The sequence below is a fragment of the Crocodylus porosus genome, unplaced genomic scaffold (assembly GCF_001723895.1).
Source record: "Crocodylus porosus isolate Cpor-Errol unplaced genomic scaffold, CroPor_comp1, whole genome shotgun sequence".
NCBI classification, from domain to species: domain Eukaryota; kingdom Metazoa; phylum Chordata; order Crocodylia; family Crocodylidae; genus Crocodylus; species Crocodylus porosus.
The window spans coordinates 5,034,573-5,056,038 of record NW_017728939.1 but is presented as its reverse complement, the minus strand read 5'-3'; the positions used below and the strand labels follow the sequence as shown (position 1 = coordinate 5,056,038).

Below are 21,466 nucleotides of genomic sequence, written 5' to 3'. Positions count from 1 at the left end.
TCCTATGCAAATAGGTAAACAGGCCCTGACTACTGACCAGACTGCACTGAAATAGATTTCCTAGGAAGGTTGGGGCATCTCAGTCGCTGAAATAAACATCTGTCCAGATGGTTTAGATGAAGCTGAACCTGCCCTGGGATAGGAAGAGGGGTTAGATGATCTCTTGGAGCCCCTTGCAGCTCTATTTCCTATAATTCTAAAACTAGCTTGCAGCAAACAGACCTGTTCTGAGTATATTTTCCTTTGCTAAATTCCATGACCCATGATTTAAAACTAAGATGAACACTGGTCCTTATTTTCCATTGTTTCCTGGGCTGCATTGAATTCACCTGAAATGATGCCAGTGAGCTCTGTGCTGCTTATGGGAAGGTCATACATAAGGTCACCATTTCAAATAACTCTGAAAAGTTATTTAGAGAGAGCTTATTTAATATTTTGGTGTAGAAACTGACTGCCTTTGGCCAATTGTGCTAATCCAAATCCAGACCAGCTTCTGGTTCTACTGGATCTTGCTATCTGTGACACGCAAATTTCATCATAAAAGGCTCTCAAGAGAGCATGCTATTCTTTGATGTGCTTCTCAGTCCAGTCCTTTAACTGCAGGATAAGTCCTCCTTGCAATTTTAGATTACTTTGTGTTAAGGAAAATGAATGATCACCATCCATACCAGTGCAAATCATGAAAGGCCACCTTAATCATCCAGCATGATGCTACAGCAAACACCTTCTGGTTCTCATTTTCGTGACCCCTTTCCAACCTGGGCATTCTTCTGGAAGTAAAGCCCTCAAGGGAACACAATACAAGCTATCACTGCAGCAGCCATGGAGACTGCTCCTCAAGCTAGAGTGAGGAAGAGCAAACTGCATTTTTCCTTGTCTTAAACCCCGGTGAGGCCCTGAATGTAGATTCTCCTCCGCTTCCCTGAGGGGAGGATTGCCATTTGACCTTCCTTTCCCTAAGGCACCGATACACCAGGTATCAATGTTCCCATATGGGAACATCAGCATCATTTTGCTTAGCTGGGTCCCCGTCATCTCTAGTTGGCAGTGCTTTGGTGGGATGGGAAGTTAATCAGTTCTGAAATGGGACGTGTGGCAGCTAAAGGGATCTAGCTGGATGGAGATACCAGAGTCTCAGGCCTGTAGTTAGACGGGCATGCCACAGGGCACTCCCCCCTTCCACCTACAGCACCATCTGCTATGCAGACTCAGGACAGATGTACTTCCTGAAACACACTGCTTGCAGGATCACAAGATACTCAAGTTTTCAGAGACCTTTGCCTGCCACAGCTTTATAACTGCGGTGCTCTTAGCCACGGCACCAGCAAACGTGCCCCTGCTGTCATACCAACAAAGGGGTCTGCCATGTGCCAACAAGACACGTACCAAAATACTGAATAAAAGCTGCAAATAAATAAGCATATCCCCTACTGTTCACTCATTAGCCTGGCAGTGAAAATGAGTCTCAAAATAAAAAAAAAATTCCCCTGCCAAACAGGCTATAATCCCCTTAGGAAACACAAACTGTTCCAGTTTCTGTGAGATGACAGTGCTGTAGGGCATCTTAGTTACTATGGCAGTCATTTAATGGGTGATTTGGTAACGCGAGCATAAGGCTGCAGGACATTTTGATCAGAAGTCCCACTCCCACCGGAAGGAACGGATTTGACCTAGAGATACGGGAAGGCGCATCCATGTCCCCTGTATCTTCAACATGTCACATGACTGCCTCCATCCCTTTGCATTACTCTGCCCCGGCCTTTGTGCCGGAGCAACGATCATTACAGTGGGACGGTAACAACAGGGTTGCTTGATGAGCCACTTAATGACTGCTTATTTTCAGAGATGTACGACTTCCCCCAGGGGAAAATGTGCGCCTTCAGGCTCCGTCTCTTGCTCGCTCTCAACCTAAAAGGCACACCGCGGTCGTGGAGCGTTTCCAGGCTGTCTCAAGCCTCTAGCGGGGGGTTCAGCAGGCTTTCCCCTGAGCGCAGCTCCTCGCAACAGCCTGGGGCATGTCCGTGCGCAAGTTCCCCACCCGCGGATCTATGCGGGGTCACGGGAACCTCGAGGTGGGTTCGGGGCCAAAGGGCTTTAGAAACACAACAGTGTGCATGTCTCTCCGTTTCTGACCCCGCGCACGGAAAGACAGGAGGCCCACCGCGGTGCTTGGTGAGGGGGTGCAGCCAGGCATTAGCATGGGAGCTGGCTGTTCTCTGCCTGCCCAGCTCAAGTTGACTGAGCAGGTTATTTGGGGAAAACTGCCCAGACAGCCTGTCCTTGTACTGGATAATCTGCACTGCACTGCCAGCCCCGCCGCAGCTGCTCAGCCTCGCTCTGAGCCCAAGATGGCGGCGCGCGCTGAGGTGCCGCCCGCCAGGGGGCGCCTCCCCCGCTCCCGCCTTTGTTGGCGCCTGGGCCCCGGCCCGGCTGGCGGCGCTGATTGGCTGCTTGGCCGCGCCTGCGCGCTGGGGCCCAGGCGTGGAGGAGGCTGCCCAGAGGCTGCGGCGGCAGCGGGAGGTGTCGGTGCGGCCGCCCCCGCCCCGCGCTCAGCCAGGCTCGGCCGCTGCCCGGGTGGATGGGATGGAAGCAGGACCCTCGGGAGCAGGTACCGCGCGGGGGCCCCGGGCACCGGGTGGGGAGTGCAGTGGGGTGTAGGGGGTGCAGTGCAGCGCCGTGTAGTGGGGTGCAGTATTATGCAGTGGGTCGGGGGGCCGGTGGCTTGGGAGTGCAGTGCTCTGTAGTGGGGTAGGGGGCGCCATGCAGTGAGCAGTGTAGTGTAATGGGTAGGGGGCACAGTGCGGTTGCGAGGGGGCGCTGCATTGGGGTGGGGGGTGCAGTGGAGTAGGGGGTTGCAGCAGGAGGTGCAGTGTTGTGCAGTGGTTTGGGGGGCAGTGCACTAGTGTTCTGTAGTGGGGCAGTGTAGTGCAGTGGGTAGGGGGTGCAGTGCTGTTGCGGGTGCTGTGCGGTGGAGGTACACTGCGTTGGGGTGGGGGCACAGTGAAGTAGGGGGTTACAGTAGGAGATAGTGTTCTGTAGTGAGGTAGGGGTGCCATGCTGTGGGCAGTGCAGTGTAATGGGTAGGGGGTGCAGTGCAGTTGAGAGTGCCATGGGGTGAGCGGTGCACTGCATTGGGGTGGGGTGCAGTGGAGTAGGGAGTTGTAGTAGGGGGTTGATGCAGTGACTTGGGGTGTAGGGTTATGCAATGGGTTAGGGATACTGTGGGGTGGGGGTGCAGCAGCAGATGCCATGCAGTGGGGTAGGGGGTGAAGAGGAAATGCAGTGTAGTGGTTGGGGGGGGTGCAGAGGGGGAGGCAGCACAGTGTGCAGTGAGGAGCTGGGGCTCTGTTGGGGAGGCCATGCATTGTTGGGGCAAGGCAGAGTGGTTGGGGCTGGGAGGGGGAGCTAGTACAGCTTGCTGGGGGGCTGCAAGTGCCTGGGGCAGGGGCAGTGGAGCATAGAGGGTTGTTTCTGGCTGTGAGAGGGGCACTGTGCAGCGTAAGGGATGGACCACAGTGGGGGCCAGTTGATTTGGTGCTGGGGCACATGACAAGCAGGCTGGGGGGGGTGAAGGGGAAGAGGAGCAGCAGGTACAGGCGTCCCGTGGGGGTGAGTGGCCCTGAAGTGGGGACCAGGAAGGCTGCAGACAGTGGGAGGGGGGTATCTGAGTGGACTGTGTTACAAGAGTGGGGTTTCTCCAGGGAGAGAGGGCAGCACTGGGGGGGAGGATAGTGCAGGGGCTGTACTGTGCTTTACCTGCTGCAGGAGGGGGTGCAGGATATTGCTGGCCCAGTGAGGGGTTGCAGCTCTGCTTTTTGGGGTTAGAAGATGGGAGGGGTCCTTTAAGCTGCCTACCCAGCTGGGAGTCTTGTATGGCCCTGTGAGGGCTTCATGGGGTGCTGGGAACAGAGCTGGGTTTAGGGGAGGGGGTTGCTGACTAAGCAGGGAAGGCATTGTGCTATTTCATGAGGTGGGGAAGGGACTTGGGGGGCTTGGGGCCCTGTGAAGGGCAGCGTAGGAGTCAAACAGCAGGTGCATGCCCTTGCTGAGAGCCGGGTGTACACACAAGTTCGACTGCCATGGTCCCAGACTGTCACAGGCTCTCTTATGGCACCAAACTTCTCAAGTGACTTGTTTTTCAAGGGGTGGCAAACCTATCTCGCCCCCCATGTTTCTTCCCTACCCAGCCTCTGTCTTTGTGTACAAAGAAAATGCCTCGGGTAAGAGGTGGCAAAAAGCCTGGCCTGAAAGTGGGAACGATAACGCTCTCTTGTTAGGACACAAGGGCCAATTGCTGCTGCTTTCTGGTGACAGAATGAAGCGGTTTCTGTCTCTGAGGCTCGAGGCATGCGCAAAGCTGGGGCTTTCTCTGCATGCCTGACAGCTGGAGAGGGGAGGCAGGGACTGTTGCTAAAGAGATTCATCTTGGTACATCAACATTGTTCTCCCCCCAGCATGCCCAGTTAAATGGGAACGGCTAACAAATGGTCTCATCATCGGCCTTTCTTCAGACACTCTAATTCTTTTTAAAACTGCCCCTTCCAAACTTGACTTGGATTTCTCTTTCCATACGGTTCTGCAGAGCATTTAATTCTCTTTAATGCGGCATCTGTGAACAACTTGATCTCAGACGTAGTTCTGAGTTGTATGGTGTAGCTTGAAATAGAGGGAAGGGGTTGACAAGGCCAGAAGGAGGGAAAGGGGGGACGTCCTTGGCTTCCATTGGACTCATGAAGCCAGGCTGAGCCTGATGCCTGTTAAAATGTGATTGCATGGGGTAAAGTAACTTTCGCTTGGAAATACTAAAGTGTGAGTTAGTGTGCCGGTGTTGTAAGTGTCGTGCCAGAACACCTTCAGCTGTGTCTGGACTGGGGAAAACAATGTGCCAGTTCTTGATGCTAGCCTATTCATGTTTTGCCTGACATGACTGAGAAATGAGCAGGAGTCCAGGTTTTCACTCCTGACTCCACTGGCAACTTGCTGTGTGGCTTATGGGTAAGTTGTTTCTCCTTTTTCTGCCTCCAGTTTCTTACTTGATAAAGAGGGGCAGGGCTGTACTTCGCATAGAGGTACTTTGAGATGTGCTGAGGAAAATCTGTGTATCGGGGTAGATAGACCTGCATTCTTTTCTTCTGCTGAGCCTGTGTGTGATAAAATATCACATTCAAACTCCTGCAGTGTTGTGTGGACCGGACATCAGGTTTTGGGACCCCGGTGGCTTAGACCAATTGGGTCTTATGCCCCTTGGCAACATTACTTACAGGTTTCCCTCGATTTATGCTGCACACGTGTTCCTGGAGATCAGCACATAAATCAAATTTGTGTAAAGCAAATCTACTTTACAATGCAACAAATAGGGATAGGTTCCCATGGTGGGGAGGGAGGGAGGGAGGGAGTGAGGCTGGGACTAGGAAAGGGGCAGGGGGAGGGATGCCACTCCTGGGGCTACGCAAGACAGCAAAGCAGAGGAAACAGAGCGACACTCACCCCAGCCCCAGCTGCAGCGGCCCCAGGAGTGGCTGGCACCAGCCGCCTTCAGCTGCTGGGCTGCACCATGCTCTGCTCTTGGGCTGTGCTGTGCACTGGTGCAGGCAGCTGGTGTTGGCTGCTCCCGGGGCCGCTGCAGCTGGGGCTGGGGTGAGTGGGGCCATGGCCCATTTCCCTCCCCCACAGACTTACCTGTTCGGGGAGAGGGGCATCTATGCTGATCGTATAAGAGTGAACTTACCGTGCATATAACAAATTAAGGGGCTAAATAAGCTCATTGCATAAGAGCAAATTCGCATATAAAGAACCCGCATAAATCGAGGGAAACCTGTAATTGCCAGGGCTGGGATGGGGTTGGAGTGATGGTTAACTTTAAAATCAAAGCAGAATCTTGTCCCTAGGGCCATCACTGCCTTGTCTTGATCTGAAATAGTGTCTTGTTTTGGGAGGTGGGGTAGGTAATTCCAAACTGTGGCTATTGGTATAAACCCATGAATAGTTTAGTTTGGACATGTACCACATTAATTGAACGGTAAAGCCTGTTGGAGCAGTACACTCTGATTATCACAGTGCTGCAGTAACTTGGTGCCTAATATACAGTGTGTAGTGGGCACCTTTGTGAAAAACTTACTGGGAGAAATGCAGTTCTCATTGTTGCTCTTATTGCTGTTGCAGTGGTAGATATGTGTCTCAGCTGCACTTGACCCCAGTGAGAGACCCCCTTGGCACCTCTCCAGGATTGTCTTGGAGGGGCCAGCTCTTTACAGGTTCTGCCAAGTTTGGAAGCTTCAAGCTATGTTGATGCAGTGTGAGAGACATTGGGCTTTGTGCACATCAGGCCTGAGTGGGTCGCTTGATTTTTTTTTTTTTTTTGATTGTTTATTTTTAAGGAAAAATGTTAGTGTCCCAGGTCAAATGAGCCAGATCAGTTCCAAATCATTCCAAAAAACTCCCAAACCTTTTGTGGCCCTACTACCAGCAAGTATCCTCCACCCCAAACTTTTCAGCCTGGGGCTTCAGATACTTACAAATCCTTTGGCAGGCATTCTGTGTGCATGCCCAAGCCCGTGGGCTTAAGGTTCAGATGCTCCCCAGTTTCACTTGCCCTCAGCCGTATCACTGCAGGAACAAGCTAGGGAGGAGTCTGCCATTTCCATAAAGGTCAGTGTGTAGCAGGGATCTTTCCTCTGGAAGCTGGCCAGTGGGAAGCTAACTGTGAGGCTTTAGTAGGGAGTCCTGTCCACAAGCAAGCCAGGATGCATCCTCCACTACCCAAAGCCATTTTAAAGCCACCTACTTGGTCAAGGCATTGCCCCTGCCACCATCATGGTCATGGTATTTCCCCTACCAGGTCACTGAGGTACTACCACATCTTAGACTGTGGAGATGAGAAAGATCCCCTTTACTCTTGGGCTAGAGCAGGGCATTCATACTCATTGTCTCTTGTGGCTAAGCATCTCTGCTTAATCCATAAATTTAATGGATCTTGGCACTAAGCATCTCTCTTGACCTTCCCCTGGTGCTCTGTCTTGTAAAATGTACTACTTTTGCCTCCAGTCTGGATTTGAAATCTGTAACGAGAGTTTTATATACAGAAGATACCTTGTTTATATGCAAGGACATGGAAAAGAGCTGTTGTGATTACTGTTAACTTGGTTGGGGGGGCATGGGCCTCTGAGCATATAGCACAATGAACAAAATGGGGGTGCATCTATATTAAAATGTAATAATATACATGGGATTTCTAGGCCTGTGAACAGTATAAACAGTTCTGATTTAACCATAACCAGTATCAAGAGAAGGAAAAAGGCCCACCTCAGTCCTCCTTGTTCTACCCCATGCTCCATTATTGATAGCCTGAGTGTTCAGATAACTCTTGTACCAAATAATATCTCAGCCTTGATCACTGAGAGTAGTAATGTTTACAGAAGCATTTAATATAAGCATGTAGAACACGAATGAGCAGGAGGATACTAGAGAGGAACTTGTCCTTTTCTGCTTTAAACAGCACATGGTTAAGAAGGCAAGTTTTGGGAAAGAAGGAAACTAAGAACGCAGGCATGAACATGGTGACTTAAATACCAAACCCAGCCTCTCCCAAACCTGTTGTCCCCTTCTGTCCCTTGTAAACTTCTTAAATATTAAGTTTTGTCTTTCCACATTAACTCCACTAAAGACCAGCAGTTGTTTCTTTTTATCTTCAGGAAACACAAAGCTATGTGTGGGTATGTCTAGGACAGGATTATTTCAAGAAACAAAGCTGGAAGAAGTACCTCGCCTCAGGGCAACGTGTATGATTTAGCTCTAAATACTTCCTGTCGTGTAGCTCTAAACCTGAAGAGAACAAGTGTGTGACAAATGATTAAAATGGAAGATGTTCAAAGAAATCAGGAGCCCCAGTCGGACTGAAATTATTCTGCGAGGATGCTTTTTTTCTTCTATGTGGCTTTTTTGGTAATATGCTGCTTGGTGTATGTGGTTTTCATTGTGTGGTATGGAAGAAACCAGAGTTTAGATTGCTCTCTAGATTGGGAAAATGTGCACCCAGCTACAGTAAAAATTCCTAGGAAGACGTGACTGTCTTTGACCTCAGCCTATCTCTCGACTAGAAAGTCAAAATTTGGAAAGCCTGCAAGTCCAGGCACCCCCAGTGGAGTGTCTTAAATGAGCATGTATAAATTGTTGCTGGTACAAATATGAGTAGTTGCAGCTTCAAGACACTGGAAAGCAGGGACCTGGGGCTCCCAATGCACTGCTGAAGAGCATGGGCTGTTAATCCAGTCTTAAGATACTGGGAGCATCTCATGAGCAACCAGTCTTCCTCCAGAATACTGCTGGCTTCCCCTATACGATTGACAAACATCTGTTTCCATATATAGACTTATATATGGGCAGTATATATGGGGGTTTCTTGCACCGTCCTCTGCAGCAGCTACTGGTCACTGTCAGATGGAGATTTGGAAGGAATGGACCTCTGGGCTGGTACAGTCTAGCATTTCTTACGTGCTATATGAGTTACAGCATAGTGCATTCTCCCACAGAGAAGTAGTTTGATGTAGCATGCACTTCATAGACAGGGCTGGAAGGGACCTGGGAAGATCATTGAGTCCAGCCCCCTGCCCCAGGATCTCAGCGTAGGATCCGAGTGCTGTTTGTCTAAGTGAACGTGATTGCCATGTCTCCAGCCTGCTCTTTAGTGGACGCTAGCAGAGTTGGGTTTGGTTCAGCCCTGCAGTGGTGTAGCTGTGCCAGGCAGAGTCTGGTGAGGGAGGTGTGATCCCTGACTGGTACGGCTGTATTGATAGAAGCATCGGTATAGATGCAACTATTTCAGCAAAACTGGCTGTACCAGAAAAGCAGTGCCACTCTGGGAGCTGAGCTTGGGGCAGCAGTAAAAGCCCAGCTTTGCCAGTTCAGCGGTGTTCACACTGAGTCCTTTCCTGGCATTCTTTGTGGATACTCCTGTGATTCACAGAATAGATACAACCTCTGAAGAAGCAAAGCCTGTGGCTGGGGTGAGCCTCACTTCTGCGTTAGTCACAGCTCTTGTTTCCCTCTTGCCCAGAACTGGTGTGCTGTTCAGTTCTCCATGCTGCATGGAGCACTACAGTCCAGCCAGACAGGTGCCAGGGTGTATGACATGAAGCATCTTGGTTTGATACTGGGCTCGGCATGGCTCCGTCAGAAGTGTGGCTTTTTGCATGAGTTCCTGAGCCAACAAACAGGCCCTGATCCTGCTGCAGATGGACCAGTTGTTTTGGGGTAGTTAAACTCAAGGGCAGTGGACCAACCTTTCAAGTACAGCATGGTTTGGGAGCAGAGATGGTCACTCCAAAATGTCCTGGATGCCAGTGTCCATCACAAAACCACCTGTTTGTGGAGGATAGACTTGTTACTGCTGCCTGATGCTTGCATTTACTGCTACAATCTGAATTAAAAATATACGTGGGGGCCAGGTGTTGTACAGCGTGCAGATGTAACACTGAACTGGTGCCTGCCTGGCACCAGAGGCAATATGTGGATGTGACAAATGGGGACCACAGTGGAATGCCATGAATGTGTGCAGGGAATTTGTATTTCCTAAATAGTGTCCGCAGTGGAGGTGCAAGAACTGGAGGCTGGTCGTGGCGTGTCTCTTCATAACCTATTGTGGCAAAATGCCATTCACTTTCCCAACTAGTGTGAGAGTTGCTAGTCTCAGGGTTGAAATGTGTTGCCAAAGCCAGTCTCAGGATTGAAATGTTGTGAAGACTTAGCATTTCATAGGAACTTTGTTAAACAGTGCTCGGAAGAACTCATAGTCACCGTTTAGGTGGCATCTCCCTGGGGTTTTTAATCATCGCGTGTTACAGTTGATGTCTCAAATTACTAAGAGACAAGCAAAATATGCTGCATCATATTTACTAGTGTAGTGTAAAGTATTTAATTATTAAAACAAGACGTCTCAAATTAAATGAGCAAAGTGCATCTTGTGGTGTGTTCTCTTTGTGTTTCATCTGTTTTAATTGCTACTATGCAAATTCCAGTGCCTTGTCAAGCTGAACTTGCAGCGGAGACTCTCCGCAAAGCTCTGGGGTTGGATGCAGAGGTTTGCCACAACGTGAATGCAGGAAAGATGCAGAACTCTATGGACTGTGGGTGATTTTTAATTTGGCAGCTTCAATTTAGATGCTTGTGATTTCCCAGCCGAAAGCTGAGGTTCTGACACTGTAACAATAAGCTTTACACTTTAAGGCTCTCAGTGCAGCGTCTACAAAGAGCTAAACTGCTTTCAAAAGTAAATACCATAGTAAAACAGATTAGTGCCCATTTCTGCGTTTCTTGGACACAGTTGCTGAAATCCAAGCCAGAAGCAATACTTGGGTGGCTGTACAATTCACTTTTTCCCCCCAGAAGGCTGGCCTTGGAGCATGCTGACAGTTTTAATGCTTTGAATCAGTGTTTTCAGCCTCAGCGCTTTGCCTGCCATGTGGTCATATTCTAATTATACTCAGTTTAGTGTTGAACCAGAAAGCCACTACAGCCAACATTAACCTAATTGCATTTAAAGTAACTCGTGTGACAGAGAATTAACATTAGACAGTGAGTGCAAACTTGTGGATTTGCAGAGATTAGATAAAGGAAAGTGCTTTTTATAAAATCTGTTGCCTAAATGCGTTTTTCCTGCGCCTCATATAAAATAACATCTTTTGCTGCTAGTTTATTGGCTGCACTGGTGGTAATTGATTTTTCTTTAGTTTGGAAAAATAAAATCCTTCATACAGACGCAGCAAGGAGACTGATTCTTGGAGTGATTTTTATTTCAAAAAGGAAAAAAGAGAATTTGAGCCCAGAAACCTCTGCATCTGCTGGATAGCACTTTTAGCAAATGAAACTGCTCTGTTGTAATTAGCTATTTAGTAGTAGCAGCTTATAAGTTTTGTTGTTTTGAGCCCATTTGCTGCACTGGGGAAAACAAGACAAGAAAACAGGTGCTGGTGATTCTCTTGCAGAGTTAAATTTCGATCATAGCCTGAAGAATAAACGTGAGGGGACTGCAGATGGAGATGCACTTCTGCTCTGACTTTTTTTGTGTGTGCGTGTTTGAGGGCTGCTAAGCTGACGAGGGAGGCTGAGCAAACCGTTTGCCCTGGAAATGTGTTAGTGGGCCACATTGCTGAACAAGTTCTGGGGTCCTGTTTTTTGGAAACATTGCGGGGGAGAGAAAATTATATTGATTTTACGGAGTGTGTCTAGAAATAGAGGTCCACGTTTTGCTTGTCTCTACGGAACAGAAAATGCAACCCTTGCCCCTTTAAACTTAATAGATTGAATCTGTTGTCGTCTTCCTCCAGAATATATTGCCCATCATTGCCACTGGCTTTCCAGTGCTGAGAAGTTTTGTTTGAATCCACTGGATGCTTTGTGGACCTGATACAGGATGGAAGATCATTCAGGGTTTATGGGGGACTGCGGGGAGGTTGTGATTAATGGCCTTTCTCAGCTTCTGGCCATGCCAGTGGGTGACAGCCCGTGTGCTCACTCACTGCTTTTGTAAAACAACGCTTTTTCTTCATAAGCCGGTTTGTATTTTTTTTCTCAGCTTCCTTATTTTAGTCTTTTAAGGTGTGGTGGGAGGTGTGGGGGTGGCGGGGGCTGAAACTCTTCCATGTAGAGAAACTCCCTCTTTTGTTTCTATCCAGTTCCAGTGGGCTTTTTTAAAAATTTGCAGCGTTTGGAGCGGATTTAAATTGACATGTTAATTTCATGCCGCCCCACACGCTACTAGCGCTCTCGCCCATCCGGCAGCTGTCGGTCAGTCGGTCTCGTGTGCTGGCCAGCTGTTACCATAAATACATAAACAAAGCGTATTTCAACACTAATCACCCCAAATGGCTCCCTGTTGGATCCCCCCTTCCCCAGCCATCCTGAAAGAACTGGCTGGCTGAGCAGGAGGCTGTTTCTTCCTGTGATTCCAGGGATGGAGCCCAGAGGGTTCTGGTGAGAAGTTAGGAGAGCTCTCCCATTACACCTCTGTCTTAATGCCCCGGGGGCACTGCTTTTGTGTGTGAAAGTCTGTGATTCCTCCCAGTCTGCTGAATTTATAATGGCAGGCAGATTTTATACTGCTCACTGAATGCATTGTGCTCCAGCAAAAACACTAGCCCCCCAGGCCCTGTGCCTCAGTGCTCTCATTTACATGACAAAGTGGGAGTTTATGCAGCTTTACCATGGAGAGTTGAGGTATGCAGAGAGAACCCCCTGTCTCCGGGCAGTTTGGGTCACTCTTAACAAGGCCACTTCTTCCCGGGTGCAACTTAGGCATTCCACTGATGCCCCTTCCCGGCTGCTGTGCTGCTTGCATTTGCTCCCTTCCCTCCAGCAGGATGTTGTGGCTTTGCATCTTGTTCAGCTGTTCTGCACACTTGCAGGATGGTTGTCTGGCAGGGGGAGGATTTAGCAAGTGTAAATCCTCTGTGCATGGAAACGAAGCCAGTAGAAACTACAGATGCTCATCATCTCCCCATGTCTGGCCCACAGATATTCAGGCACAAATACTTTTGTTGCCCACAAATGCTTCTAGCTGCTGTTTTGTTTCTGTTGTTGTTGTTTGGTTTTTGGGGTTTGTTTTTTGTTTTTTTTTCCAAACAACCTTCCCTTTCTTTAACCAAGTGGGGGGCCAACCTTTTTTGGCAGGCATGCTGCAAACTACCTTTGCACTCTTCCCAAGTGCCATTCCAGTCCCTTTCCCCTGTCTGATCTGCTTTCTGCTACCTGTCCCCTTCCTAGTCTGCTGCATGCCACACGCAGAGGCTGCCCATGCCATTTGAGGTACACATGCAGCAGGTTGCCCACCTCTGCTTTAGACTCTGGTTTATCTCATGCTGCAGGCTGCAGTGGTCGCCCAGCGTACGTGGTGCAGTGTGAAGAGTACCCTGAAGCCCTTAGTACACATGTTCCTCCAGTGCTGCGCACACACTGCCCACCCCCCTCCCCGGATGCTCGGCTGTCAGCGTGCTGGGCTTCTGAATTGCAGTTAGGCAGGACTCCTCCTTTCCTTGCCTACTAGCTTGGGCTTGAAAACCCTAGCAGGTGGCTGCAGGCAACAGCTGCATTGCATTAGAGCAGTGCCCTGGTGAGAAATCCAGCCTGGGAAGCTCTAGAGGTCCTTCAATTTCTACCAGCATGGCATCTTAAGGACCTTTATCTTGAGCTCCATCTGGCTAACAGGTGTTTGATAGAAGCAGCTCTCTTTTGGTCTTTATGCATCATGCTGGCCTCCCAGTATCCAACGGAGGCTTTGCCTGCCAAGGTTTTATAAATGCTACGATTTATCTACATCATCCCCACTGGGCCTTGCTGCACTTGGTTCTGCGCAAATGTAACAAAAGAGGCAGCGATTATTGATTTGAAAGTATTTTGAAATCAAGTAGCTGTCCCTGTGGTTGCAAAAGCATCATGAAAAAGGCTGTGAAGGTTGCCCTGGTAGACAGGTTGTCTGAGAGACAGTTTTCAGGCTCCCAGCCCATTGCTCTTACCACTGGCTCACACTACCTCCCAGAGGTTGGGTTTCCATCATCAGGGGAATGCTGAGTTACCCGTGGCCCTTTCAGGGACAGGGATGCCTGTGACTTCTTTAACTCTGTGTTAGTCCCTTAAGTAGCCTCTGTGCTGATTTTGATTTCCTCCTGTCTGACCTGGATGTCATAGACCAACTTCCTCATCTTTATGAAATCCCTCTTTTCTAATGCTTCCTGTAATGATGCCTGCTTTTGAGGGGAGAGGTCCTGTCCAAGCAGAGATGTCTGATTGAATCATGCTGCAGTCAGTATTTTTCTGTGCCTGAGTTTGAATTCTTGAGCCAGCTCATGCATGTTACTTAAGGTGAACTGCTTTGTGTGTGTTTAATTCACAGGATTGATTAATTGTTAGGCTTTCATGAAGCATTCTGAGAGTCTTTCAGATTTGTAAATGCCATGGTTTATGTGGCACTAGGCTTGACACCATGGTGCATTCAGAGTCCCTCTTCTCTTAGCTTGCATATTGCTTTTTTTGGGAACCTGTCTCTGGAGAGGTCTTATGAGAGAGACCAGGTGTGTGTCACAGGGAAGTAGCCATCACTAACTGGAGGGGACCTGGTGGAGTAGATCTCAGGTGGCCAGTGGAGTAGAAAGTGCTGTCCTTTGCAGCAGCAGCTCAGTGGGGAATAAGTAACTGCATGGTTCCTTTGTCCCTATTCAGAACTGCAGGGCATGCTGCAGTGTGATCTGGTGGGGCTAACTGTGAATTTTCAGTAGTGGAGCAAGCTTCTAAAACTGCAGATCTCTTGGGCGCTGCAATTTGAACAGCAGCCTCCAGCTCCAGAGAGCCTCCTTCAAGGAACAAGGGCACCAGTTACCTTGGAATCAGTGTCTTGTTCTTGGAACCAGCATTTCTGTGCATTACCCATAGCTCTGCCACTGACTGACAGTGTGATGTTAGGCAAGTTGCTTGCTGCTTTTTTGCCTGTTTGCACCATATAAGATGAGGGATTACCCTACATCACAGGGGGAGACTGGGACCTGCTTCGTGCCTGTGATGTGCTCTAAGATTTTCAGTCAAAGTGGCACAAGGAGGTGTAGCGCTGATAGTGGCTCTTCTGTCCTTTTCATATAGGATTATTGATGATTCGGTCTACTTGATATCATAGAAAAACAGGGCTGGAAGGGCCCACAGGAGGTCCTGTAGTCCAGCCCCCTACTCAGGGCAGGACCACCCCTGTCTAAACTGAAAGAGTCAGTCCTATTGGGAATTGTGCTGTGCGAGATGCTTGCTTTTACTGAATTGTTTGAGCACAGCTTAATAGTTTCTTAAAAGGGAATCGGAGATGGTTTGTGTATATTTTTACCCCTGGGAGTTTTGCAAGGATCACTAGCAGATTCCAGTACAGAGTGGAGCAGGGCCAGGGATGATCCAGCAGTGCTTGCAAATGCCAATGTGATTGCTAACCAGGTTTTAAAATTGCACACGACTTCCAGCCAGTGAGCTGGTGATTGCCAAAAAAAAAATGTTAGTCATGTGGAGAAATGAATTCTGCTATAAGTAGCTCATAATAAAGTTGTTTTCTTCAAATGAGTTTAATCTCTGGGGCTCAGCAGAGTACTTTCTCTCCAGGACCGATATGGTCTGGGTTCATGCCCCTATGAGCAGCCCCAGCTCACTAGTTCAGTCCTGGTATCAGCATCTGACTTTCCTTGAGGGTAGAAAGCAGATAGAGGTGCACCTTGTAGATGAACTAAATCATAGGGTTAGTCTATAATGTGCATCTCTACCCTGCTATCTACCTGACTTCTGACTAACCTGACCACCTATCTCTCTTTCCTCTTGCGGGTGTTAAGCTGTGGGTGGAAATGTGTGGACCTGACCTCCTCAGAGGTTGCAAAGATAGTGCTGCCTTCCTCTTCTGCACAGAAACCCACTGGACTTGTGGGAGCCAACCTTCCTGGCAGGTGTGCTGCAAATTTCTGCAAATTAGCCCGCCATCCTCCTTGAGTGGCACTCCAGTCCTTTTCCCTGCCCAGTCAGCTGCTCTGTTTTCTGTCCCTTGCCCTGTGCTCCTCTCTCAATGTGTTCCTCTGTTTTTTTTTTGCCCCCTGCCTTTGCTTTCTGCCCGATCTGCTGCTGTGGTGCCTGTCCCCTCTGGAGTCTGTTGCATGCCATTATGTCACTTGTGGCATGAGTGCTGCAGGTTAGCCAGCCCAGTCCTAAAACACAGAGTGGAGCTTACATAGTTCTGTGTGGCCAGCAGTCTGGACTGGTAGCTGAACACACAATGCTTCATGTAACATAGACTTATGAAGCATTTTTCCAGTTTCCTGGCTCTGTCTATTGCTTATCTCTCTCTGTGCATCTGTGCAGTTTGATGTTGCTTGCCACAGGGTTCAGTAGCTGTGCTAGCTTTTTAACATCTGTTAGGCGAGCGGACCCCTGAATGTAGGGACCTCTTGATGTATTTTTTTTTAAATTACAGAAGATACAAGCAAAGAGGTGGTGGTATGGCTAGCAAGTAATACATGACTTGTGGTGGGATCTGATTGCAAGTTGAAAATTGTATTAGTTGGGGCTACTTGGCTTTTTTGTTTGCTAATGACTTGATTTGCCAAAGCCAGGAATTACAGCGGTAGTACTCTTACACAGTGCTGTCCTCTGTATTTGACACTGCTGTGTAGGACAGAGGATCCTTAGGTGGTGTTCCTGGTTCCCCTGTGCAGTCACTACCAGGGGATGTGCCACTTCCAGGCCCCTAGCAGTTAATCAGATGTTAAGTAGTAAGTTGACTGTACGTTAATGTTATGATGAAACAAGGAAGAGGCTATAAAGTTCTTGCATACACAAAATATGTAGTGACTTTGTGGTTGGTTTCCACTGCGCCTTAAATTAAATGTGTGGCCAGGCATCAGCTGATCAGGACTCCCAGCCTCTGGGGCACAGCAGACCCTATATCTCTGATGCACTCCCATGGTGGGGAGTCTTGATCAGCTGCCTGCCACTCCCAGCCTCAGGGGTGCACCAGAATATTTGGCTTTCATGTGCTCCTGAAGCTAGGAGTCCTGATCAGCTGACTGGCTCATTACTTGCCCATGCAGAGACAGGCTGGGATCATGACTAATCAGATCATCACCAGCAGTACAGCACACATGTGGAACCTGATCCTTGATCCCACAACCACACCTCCTGCCCTGCATGTGTAGCGTGGCCAGAAGCATGGTTGGGATGATGCATCAGATCCCATTGTGCCTTTTAATTTAAAGTCTGTCAGGTTTCTTACCTTCTCTGTGTCTGAGATTTGGCTGTGTAAATGAAACAATGCTTTCTTTATGTGGCCTTATGCAGTTGAAGCTGTAAGTATCATAAAGTGCATAAGATGAACATTACTGGTACTGTAGAAAAGCAAAGTGGTGATTATTCCAGTAGTTACAGATAGTGTGTGCGCATCTATGAAAACTTATGGTAGTATGGAATAATAAGGCAAATTAACACTTTACCCAGAAGGTCATTTGTGGTTTAAAACTAACTTCATCTGCTAGGACAGGAAATGAAAAGGGCCCTTGTTTGAATGCCAAAGCATGCTGGCTTTTTTGATATCAAATGCTTTGCTATTATAGGCATCTAATTACAAAAATGTAGGCTTTGTTGCACATTTGAGAAGCAAAATTGAAATTCGTGTTGCTATTCCTGCATGTTCTGCTGCTGATGTTTTCAGCCTGGAATAGCAACTTGGATTTAAAACCCAAGACTGACTGTTTGGTGAACAGGAACAAGTTGGGGAGCTGGAGTTTACAGCACCATGAGCTGTAGGTCATGGATTGGAGTCAGGGCTTCAGCCAGCTCTCTCCCTGGTTGAGCGCAAGAGCAGTTGATCATCCAGATGGAGAACTCCCATTCTGTCTCACGCAGCATGGTTCTTTACCCCCACACCTGACCAGGCTGAAAAACCCATTGGGGAAGCAGTGGGATGGAAGACCCTATTTGGCAAAGATTTGCCAGGGGAAGGAGCAAGGAAAATACTGGACAGGTGTGAAGGGTCCCTTTTTTTAATCTCAATACTTTACAGTGGCCCTGGACTTCATTTAGAAATTGCCTGTCTGTCCTGGGGGCTTCCTCCTGCTGCTGTTACTGTGACAGCTGGATTTTCTGCAACTAAAACCAGTAGTGAAGTCCCTAGTGACTGCAGCAAAGTCCTTGGCACTGTTCATTTGCAGGAAGGGTCTGAACTCAGGGGTAGGGATTTTATTTATTTTTAAATGTTACTCTTACAGACTTCCCTTTTGTGGGGTCAGGGAGGTTCCCTTCTCATGTCCACTCAGGTTGGACTTGTAATATTTTTTCAACTTTTGACAGCACTTCCTGTGTTTGCTGGTCTCCCCTGTTTGTGCAAGTCTTTCTTACACAGTAACAGTCAAAAGAAATGTTTGCATGAGAGAGAAAGGGAAGTTTATTAGGGCTTAACAATTATCCCATAATCTAGGCATCTCTGAGAGTACAAGCAGTATGAGTGAAAATAATATATATAAAACCATCAGCTCTGCAAGACAGAGCAGACAAATAATCTTGTAGTAAAGAGGAGAGAGAAATTTCCAGTTTTTACCTAAATATTGCCCTCAAGTGGTGGTTGTAACGCCCTGGGAGGATACAAGCCAAAAGTACTTTACCTTCATGACACCTTAGCTGATTCACCAGCCAAACCAGTGTAGCTTGTTTGCTGGATATCAGGTTGGCTGCATCCCTCCAAGAGAGATGCAACAAAACTATGCCCAAGTGTGATCCCGTTCACCAAGCACACCTATGGTTTGTGGCTACAATGGCATGGGCATCCATGTGGGAAAATAAAAAATCCTCAAGATGAGACATTAGCAAAACCTGAGAATGTGAGCAGATTACCAGCTTCCCAGGTGTGCAGACATGAGCTGGGTAGCTGTGGTTTTATCTCCAGAAAATCTATGCCGGTATTTTAATTCATTGTATAAGAAGTCTGATTAATACCTCCTCCTAGCAAGGCAAGCAGTTTTATTAATAGCTGAGGAGAGTTTGGGTTTCTGTGCAGCAGCAGTTGAGATTCACTTGCCCACCTGTAAAAGGAGCAGCTTTGATATAGGCCGTGTGCGCGCACAGCGAATGTGGGGTGAAAAGCAGGTTCTAATCCTGGCTCTCCAGTGGATGCTGTGTCCTTAGGCAAGTTGGATTAAGTTCTCTCTGACACCTGTTCTATCTGTAAACTAGAGATAATGCACACAATGCCTCCTGTCTGTATCTCAAGTGCTGTGTAATATATGCCTTAACTTTTATTTTGAGGTTTGATAGAGCTGAGCAAGCAAGCAGAGACATGGAAAGGGAAGGCTGATGCTGATCTTGCAATCTCTGTGGGCTCTTGGTCCAACTGCCAGAGTGCTCAGCAAAACGCCTGGTGCTATGAAACAATACTAAGAGAGAGCCTCCTTTCTTTTCCCTCGGGTTAGAGCCAGGCTCTGGCCCCCCTGCTCCTGCTTGGTGCTTGTAAATCAGGCCCCTGCCAGGTTCTTAGCAAAGTGGGGCTGGTTGGACTCTGCACTGTTTGCAGGGGACAATAGCTGGTTGCATAGTGGGGGGAGTTGCTTGGGGATTGCTAAAGGGGGGTTTCTCTACCAGGCCTCTGTGGCAGTGAACTCTCTGCAACCTTGCTGGAAAACCAGCCCCACATTCAATCTGTGGCCAGCAGGTAATGCTGAAATGGCCGGCTCTTAAATGAATATTCAGCCTGGAGTTTTGGAAGCTGAAAGTGGATGTACCTGGAGTGAAACATCTCATAGTATTTCTTTTAGCTGTGAAGCACTGCAAATGCTCCATTTTTCTTGAAGCCCATAGAAGGTAGCAACACTCTGTCCCTTGTTCATGCTGTTGTGTGGGGAACAGGGAGGTGTCCCCCTTGGAGGGCAGGAACGGTGCAGAGGAGCTCTTGTGTCTGGCAACTGCTGTGTTAACTCTGGTGCTGTCGCAGCACTTCACCATGCCTGCACTTAATAATGTTGTCCTCCCTATTCCAGTACAGCATTTGCCCCAATCATTTTCCTTCCAGCAGCCCCATCCATTGCATTTTAAGGTATTAAAAAATGATGCACTTATACAGCGGGGAGCGACAATGACTAATTAGCATTTACTACCCCTAACAAATTGCCGCTAGCTGTTTTGTGATGCTCAAAGGATCCGGTCTGCAGTCAGAGGCCCTATTGTACGAGGTGCAGCACAAACACAGTTGAAGCAGTCCCAGTCTTGGATGCAGCTGGTCACACTTCAAGGCTTCACATGAGAGCTGGGGGAGAGCGGCTGTGCTTATGCTTAAGCATAAATCTATTCAGCAGCCTCTGAGATCTTGTCCCCATCTGCTTTCCAGCTGGCAGGAATCCACATCAGACCAATTCCATGCCTTCCTTGTGACTAACTGGCCCCCTCATTGGTTGTCAGTGATGAGCAGCATTGGAGAATGGACCATCCTCTCCCCTGGGGGATGCTGCTCTAGCCTGGGGCCAGGTGGGGGATAACCTATCGGGGGTGGGGGGCAGCCTTACTTCCTCTGCCTCTTCTGGGAAGGGAGGGCTGTTGTGCCGGTGGCTTTTGCTAGCAATGCACCCATCCCTTTGTGTTAAAGGAACCCTTTTGCCAGACCACCTGGACCCAGATGGTTCAGACAGTCCAGCTGTGGCCCAAGGAAAACCAGGGAAGTGGGGAGTGAGAGACTGGCATGCTGTTTTGAGTCCAAATCTGGAAGTCTTGTTCTCCCTCCATCTTGCCCCATCCCATCCTCTTCTGTACGTGATTTGGGGAGGCATTCGTGCTGTTGCTGTAAGGTGATGAAGTTTGCTGCTGTGACTAGACCGCTCATAGACCACTGGTTCCCAACCTTTTTAGACCATGGAGCGGCAAACTGCGGACTGGCAGACTGGAAGTGACTGGCGTACTGCAGACTGGCAGCCATACTCAGTATAAAGGGTTTGCTGCCAGTCTGCAGTACACCGATCACTTCTGGACTTGTGATCCAGCAGCCAACCCTCCTGCAGACCAGCAGTCTGCTCTGCGCTACCCGGTACTGGGCCGTGCCCTGGGGGTTGGGAACCTCTAGCGTAAACCACTGGCCAGGGAAGCACAAGCATGGATAGAAATCTGTTTGTTTTCAGGCTCTGTTTTGGTGCAGGAAGCCCCATGGCTACCAGATTTGCAGAATGAAGCTGGCCTGCAATGGGATTGAAACTGTTCAGGTGTGACTAATCATAAGCCCAAAGAGCTTTTCCAGCATGTCCTCCTTTCACAGGCGGCTGACCTCTCCAGCAGCAGCCCCCTTGGCAGCGTCATGCTGAGGCCAAGGGCAGGATTTATTGCAGCGCCCTCCTGCGTGGGGTTTACTGATGACATCTCCCCCCACCTTGCTTTGCAAACCATCAAGTGTGTGTGCTTCTCTGCTGCGGCGGGTGGCCTGAGGGTTGACAGGGCCCATATCTATTTATAGTGCTGTCCTTAGGACAAAGAATTCCATTCGTCACGAAGCAGCGCGGGTCATGTTTAACTTGACTGTCACTGCCTAGCAGACGTGTCCTGCCGGCAGGGTGGTGATTGGCTGCCATTGCGTTTTCAGTGGGTGGATGCCATCCTCTGGAATGGGATAGCCGGAGGTGTTCGGGCTGAGAATTTCTGGCTGGGAGTTTGACTGGGGTGGGCGGTAAAAGCCAAGGTCAGCCCTTCCTGGGTGGCAGTTTTTCTGGACACTTGTCTCTAATAATCCAGAGCCTTCCACCTGCCTCATGCCCTTCGGGCTTGTGTGGATGCCGTTGCAATGACCTGTAGGAAGCAGTGGGAGGTTGCATTTACACTTCAAGACCTGGAACGCTCCACATGCCCAAACTGCTGCGGCAGAGTGGGAGCTTCCTGTAACTCTGGGTACTTGTGTGTAATGTCTGATTTTGTATAGACGTGCGGTGAGGTTGTACCTTCC

At 48.8% G+C, this 21,466-nt stretch overlaps 1 protein-coding gene across 4 annotated transcripts in view; it reads left to right on the top strand.

Moving 5' to 3' along the window:
* Positions 1–2,486: 2,486 nt before the first annotated feature.
* Positions 2,487–21,466, top strand: part of LOC109318455 (protein argonaute-1) — a 124,413-nt gene continuing 105,433 nt past the window's right edge. For all 4 annotated transcript variants that reach the window (XM_019547737.1, XM_019547738.1, XM_019547736.1 and 1 more), the window contains exon 1: positions 2,487–2,608. In XM_019547737.1, the coding sequence (XP_019403282.1) occupies positions 2,584–2,608 (25 nt within the window). In that variant the 5' untranslated portion in view covers positions 2,487–2,583. The remainder of the gene's footprint in view (positions 2,609–21,466) is intronic.